General features: G+C 50.6%; 1 protein-coding gene across 1 annotated transcript in view; it reads left to right on the top strand.

Moving 5' to 3' along the window:
- The first annotated feature begins 1,817 nt into the window (after positions 1-1,817).
- The window catches only part of LOC309855939 (uncharacterized protein), a 41,127-nt gene continuing 36,944 nt past the window's right edge, over positions 1,818-6,000 (top strand). Inside the window, exons 1-2 of the mRNA XM_082716531.1 lie at positions 1,818-1,866; positions 3,141-4,153. Coding sequence (XP_082572657.1) covers positions 3,178-4,153 — 976 coding nt within the window. The 5' untranslated portion in view covers positions 1,818-1,866; positions 3,141-3,177. The remainder of the gene's footprint in view (positions 1,867-3,140; positions 4,154-6,000) is intronic.

Raw genomic sequence — 6,000 nt, 5'->3', positions numbered from 1 at the left:
GTGCCCCTGGTTAGGATGTTTACTGAGGCTTCATTACATATGCACAATTAAGTAAATCACTGGCCACTGCTGAGTAAGTGAATCTCCAGTCTCTCTCCCCTCCCTGGAGGTCAGGAGGTGGGGCTGAAGTTTCCAACCCTTTAAATATGTAGTTCAGGGGCTCCTGGGTATCTCAGTGGGTTGAAGCCTCTGCCTTCGGCTCAGGTCATGATCTCAGGGTCCTGGGATATCCTGGGATAGAGCCCTGCATCGGGCTCTCTGCTCAGTGGGGAGCCTGCTTCCTCCTCTCTCTCTGCCTGCCTCTCTGCCTGCTTATGATCTCTGTCAAATAAATAAATAAAATATTAAAAAAATTTGCAGTTCATTGCCCTGGCAGGCAGCGCCCATATTTAGTGGCTTTCCAAAACCACCTTATTAACATAACCACCTCATTAACATAAACTCATTAACATAAACCACCTCATTAACATAAACTCAGATATGGCTGAAAGGCACTTGTTCTGAATTATGCAAAAAGCACTCCTGTCACCTTTATTGCTCTTATCACTTAGGAAATTTCAAGAGTTTTGGGTGTTATGTGTCAGGAATGGGGATGAAAGCACAACCCGTATTTCCTATTATAAATCATGATATCACAATTTAATGATATGCAAGAGTAAGGAAAAGGCCTTTGATAAAAACTCATCACGAGTTCAAGTTAAGGAATTTTAGCAAACTTAATTAGAGGTGAATTTCCACTTTGTATAATCTATAGTAAGCATACATAAATGGAGAAAGTTCTAAAAATGTCCAATAAAGTACGAAACAAGATATGGATGTTTGGTACCAATTTTACTATCTGAAATTAAACAATTTTCCTGCTTTGACATGTAAAGATGTTAGAAATCATCACTACCATTCTTCCAATAAGAAAAAAAAAAAGCCAAGCAAACCGAAAAATCAATAATTGTTCTTGACCTATTAAGAGAATTGAAGTTACACGGCAAATCAATACCCCCCAGACTGAAAGAGACAAGGGAATCACAACTTACTGGGAGCAGAAGCCCCTGGATTCAGGAAGGGGTAGGAAACCTTACACTGTAAACATCCCCTGGCATCAGGGCAAAACCGCAATGAGATACCACCTCACAAGGGGGGAATTGGAAATACTCTGGTGTAAGACACTTGTACTAATAGTGACAGTACAGTGTTATTTGAAACAGGATTTGAATAAGGTGTAAATGTCTAATGAAAGCTCTGGAAGGTCACAGGAAGGAGTGGTCAGATGAGGGGTACCCACATGATTTATCAGGAGGACTCTCAGAGAGTTGAAGTCATTGGTATGAGGCCTTAAGTTAGCAAAGGGGAGGTATCACAATTCCCACAAGAAGTAAATGAAAGACACTGAGAGACGATTAAGGGAGTCCCCACCAAAGTGAACAGACCCCCCCCCCCGCCCCCGCCCAAGCTACCACCTGCTGTCAGACCTGGGAAGCCCTGGGAATAGCAGCTAAGCTCAGACACCTGGAATTCTTACTAGAGGTTGGGTACGAAATGACACCATTGGTCTCAGGCCAGCATACTCAGCACAGCAGAGGGAGAATCACTGGACTTGCTAAGAGTCACTGAAAGCCCCTTTGTGAGTTCTGAGGGACTCACCTCTACAATCCAGCACACCACACACTACCCACATTCACTCCCCACCCCAACCACAGGGCCCCGCCCACAGGGCCCCGCCCACAGAGTCCCCTGCAGCCCACCCCCACTTTCCAGGGTCCTCCTTGGGGCCCAGACTCACAGGAACGGAAGTGGACCTCCCAGCCCTCAAGAACTTCCTCCTGACCCCGCCGTGGGCAGTGAGGCCTTGTCGGACAGCTCCTGCCTAGGGTGAGGCCAGACAGGGGTCCTGCATATTGTTAGGGGTCAGGGTATGAGGAGTCCCGGGTTACAGCTGTGGGGACACACCCTCGACAACCCCCAGCCCCTACTCCCCTGGAAAGAGGGGTCCAACAGGCCCTGCCCCGCTCTGCCCCTGCTCTCGGGGCGCAGAGGCCCCAACATGGCGGTTAAGCCCCAGGTCCCTTCACTTACCTCATGGGGTCTTGGGGATTGCAGGCCTTGGCCGGGGACTGCCAGACTGTGGCTCAGCTCAGCACAGGCAGAGACCCCCAGGCCTACTGGCGGGAAGGAGACGGCCTTTGGGAGGAATTCATACCCCAGAACAGAGGCCACATGGAGTCTCCGCTTTGGCCTGGGAGGGTCCGGGCTGGTCTAAAGACTGAGGTGCTGCCTCACTTTGTGCTCCAGAAACTTGGGGAGGTAGGGGCCCGGGTCTAGGGGGCTGGCTGCCGGTCAGCAGAGGGAGGATTTCCAGGTCGTGCCGGGACTCAGGGGGAGGACCTTCCGGCTCCTAATGAGTCTCCAGCACCTGCCGCCATTAGCGTGAGTGGCCAGAAGCGGGGCAAGGGAGGACCCGGAGTGAGGACCGCGGGAAGCAGGAACAATAGGGCTTGTTCTCTCCTGTCGATCCTTAATAGGCCCAGAAAAGGCTGTCAGCCTGAGACATCCCATCATTTCTCCCATCAGGTCTCAGGCAGGTTTCAGCTTGAATTCGCAGGGGCAGCCTGCAGTCAGAGGAAGGGAGGGTCCCAGGTCCTACACGGAGTCAGAGTGGGGGTTCTGCGTCATTCCGAGGATCCCAGGAACTCAGGGCAGAGAAGCCCTCCCATCAGTGGTCAGCACTAGGTGCCCCTGACTTCAGTGGTGGGCTGAAGGCTCTCTCCTTCCCTTCTTGAGGGTACCATGGAAGATCCCAGGTCGCCTTCAGAGCAGGGGAGGAGGGTGGGGGCCCAGGTCTTCCCAACACTTAACGGGGGACCCTCCCCTCCACCCCCCACTCCTCAGGCCTACCTGGACACTGGGGTCTTCACTGTCAGGAACACTGACGTCACTCCCGTAGCGCCCAGGCAGGGCTGGCTGGCTGGCTGGGGCCCAAGGCTCACACCACCTTCCTCCTCATGGTCCAGGCTGACCAGGGTAACGGAGCCCTGCGGGGTCCTAGAGCAGTGCCCTGGGGGACCGTGCAGGGGTGTCCATGGGCAAAATCAAGGTGGGATCTCTCTGCTGAAGGGCCCCCCCACCTCACTGTCCCCCCTCTCCAGGTGTCCTCGCTGCCTCCCAGCCCTGCCCAGTGTCACCATGCCTCGGGGCCAGAAGAGCAAGGTCCGTGCCCGGGAGAAACGCCACCAGGGCCGCGGTGAGGCTCAGGGTGTCGGGGATGCTCCTGATGCTGTAGCAGCAGCAGCAGAGGAGGAGCCCCCCCCTGCTCCCCCGTGCTCCCCGGAAGAGGCGGGTCCATCTTCACCACCACAGGGTGGCTCAGCCCCTGGATTTCCTGGCCCAGGGTCCCCAGGCCTGCCAGGTGACCAGGGTGCAGAGAACCTGGCCGCAACTGCGGCCCCAGCCGCCCCGCTGGCCGCTCCCCGGGCCGCTCCCCAGGCCGCTCCCCGGGTTGCCCTCCGGGCCATCCGCAAAAACCCTCTGATCCGCAAGGTCGGGATGTTGGTGCAGTTCCTGCTGGAGAAGCACAGCTCTGGAGAGCCCATCACACGGGCGGCGCTGCTGAAGATCGTTGGCAGGAAGTACGGCGAGCACTTCCCCGAGATCTTCAGGCTCACCTCCCAGCGCATGGAGCTGGTCTTCGGGCTGGAGGTCCGGGAGGTCGATGCCCGCGGCCAGTCCTACATGCTGGTCAGCAAGCTGGCCCAACCGGGCGAGGGCACCCTGGGCGGCGGCGGCAAGGGTCTGCCCAAGACCGGCCTCCTGATGGCGCTCCTGGGCGTGATCTTCATGAAGGGCAACCGCGCCAGCGAGGAGGAGGTCTGGGAGTTCCTCAACGTGCTGGGCGTGCAGGAGGGCAGGAGGCACCTGGTCTTCGGTGAGCCACGCAAGTTCATCACTGAAGACCTGGTGCACCAGGGCTACCTGGAGTACCGCCCGGTACCTGCCAGCGACCCTCTGCGCCACGAGTTCCTGTGGGGCCCACGGGCCCGCGTGGAGACCAGCAAGATGCAGGTGCTGCAGGCCCTGGCCAAGATCAACGACACCTTGCCCAGCTGCTTCCCTCAGCTATATGAGGAGGCTCTGCTAGAGGAGGAGGAGCGCGTGGTGGGCCGTAGCAGGCGCCGGTTCTAGTCAGGCAGCTGGGGCGGCTCATTTCCCCTGGGGTTGGAGAGGGCACTTTCCCAGTAGTGCAGACCCCTAGGGATGGGAGGGAACAAAGCATAGGTGTTCTCACAGTTAAGAAAGAATTCAACATTTTAAGTAGTGGGGTTTGAGGTGGATGCAGTTTTAACAAAGCATATCTTCTTTTTGTCCCTTCCTCACATGAGTTATTCAAGGTAAAGATAAATAAACAGATATTAGCTGAAGATATTTAGTATTTTTTCAAAATTTTTAATAGAAATTTTACTTAGCTTCATAGTATAAATATATAAACAACGTGGGCCATATAGTTTTTGCTGTTTAAAAGGTTTTAATGTTCCAGTTTTAGTATTTATGAAACAATTTTAAAATACTCAATAATTTGTTCATGATCCAGACAATACAACACGCCATCAGAACACAATTTACATGGAGATGTGAAGGAATCCAATAGCAAAATAGTTGGGATCACAAAGTGTATGAAAAAGCTTTTAAAATTTAAGATGTTCAATTCTTTATTTCTTTTAGTCTTTTATCCCTAATATTAGAAGTTATCTACCCTGGATTTGTGTGATTTATTAAAGACTGTTGAAGAGCAACTGTATATTCTCTAATATCTACTCGACTAAGAACAAAAAAAAAAATAGGAGGTTGATAACTTGGGGTTTCAAAATAATCATAAATATCAATGATTAAAGATCCAATATTTCCCCATAAGAATGCCAAGTGCTTTACAATACAGTGTGTATTCCAACATTCCTACAAGACAGGACTTAGGAGACTCCCTTTTCTGACAAATAGCTTGTCCATTTCTCACTTTCATAAGGTTGGCAAGTGATAGAGCTAGGGATGGTCACAGGGATGTGAAATCCTTGGAGTAACACAGGGAGGCCCCTTCCAGAAGAGGGTTTTAACAGAAGTCAAGGCAGTAACACTGAGTAACAATAAGAATACTTTTCACAGAAAGAATGAGGCTATATACAGCCCTCTCCCTTGTTGGGCCTGAGAGACCCAGGTGTGGAAACATGATGAATCATACTCGCTTCCTCCCATGGCATCTCCTATAGGGGAGAAACCTCATCAGGTCAGCAGAGGGAGAATTTCTAGATTGTAGCAGGAGTCAAGGTGAGAACCCTTAAGACTGAGGAGACCACCAACCCCATAACAGTGGGGGCTGAGGCACCAGTCCAGATCCTGACCAAGTGAGATCTAAGGGGGTCACCAGCCTCAGAACAGTGCAGTCCCATAGAGCCTCACCCCTTCTACCAGTCTAGAGAGAATATAGACTGGTGGGCGGTGGGGAGCAGATGGGGCTCATGCTTGCTTTAGCCTCTGAAGTCTGGAGTGTGAGCATCTTAATCTGATGTGAAGTTCCTCAGTAGTGTTAGAAAGTTGTACAACCCTTTATATTTTCTATTTACCAGAACGATATAACATGTTATTGGCATAGGGACTGTCATGAAAATGTGAACTAATTCTATGGGAAAATTACTTAGGAATCATGAAAAAGAAAAATTGGACAGTAAATGGTTAAATTCTTGGCCAGGCTCATTTTAGTCTTTAATATGTATCTGCATCTCTACCTGTCTATATATATATATATCTATATAAGATACATATGTAGATATATAATAAATGATTATATACATATTAAATATATATGTGTGTGTGTATGTATACACACACACACACCACACACACACACACACACACACACACACACATACCTGGATTTTCTCTGCTTATTCAGGATTATGGGTGAAATGAAATCATAATACATTAGAAACCCTGCTTACTGTCTAATTACCAAGTATTAAT

Source organism: Mustela nivalis (genome assembly GCF_964662115.1).
Source record: "Mustela nivalis genome assembly, chromosome: X".
Lineage (NCBI taxonomy): Eukaryota > Metazoa > Chordata > Mammalia > Carnivora > Mustelidae > Mustela > Mustela nivalis.
The sequence above is the reverse complement of the archived record's forward strand: the minus strand, read 5'-3'. Positions and strand labels throughout refer to the sequence as shown.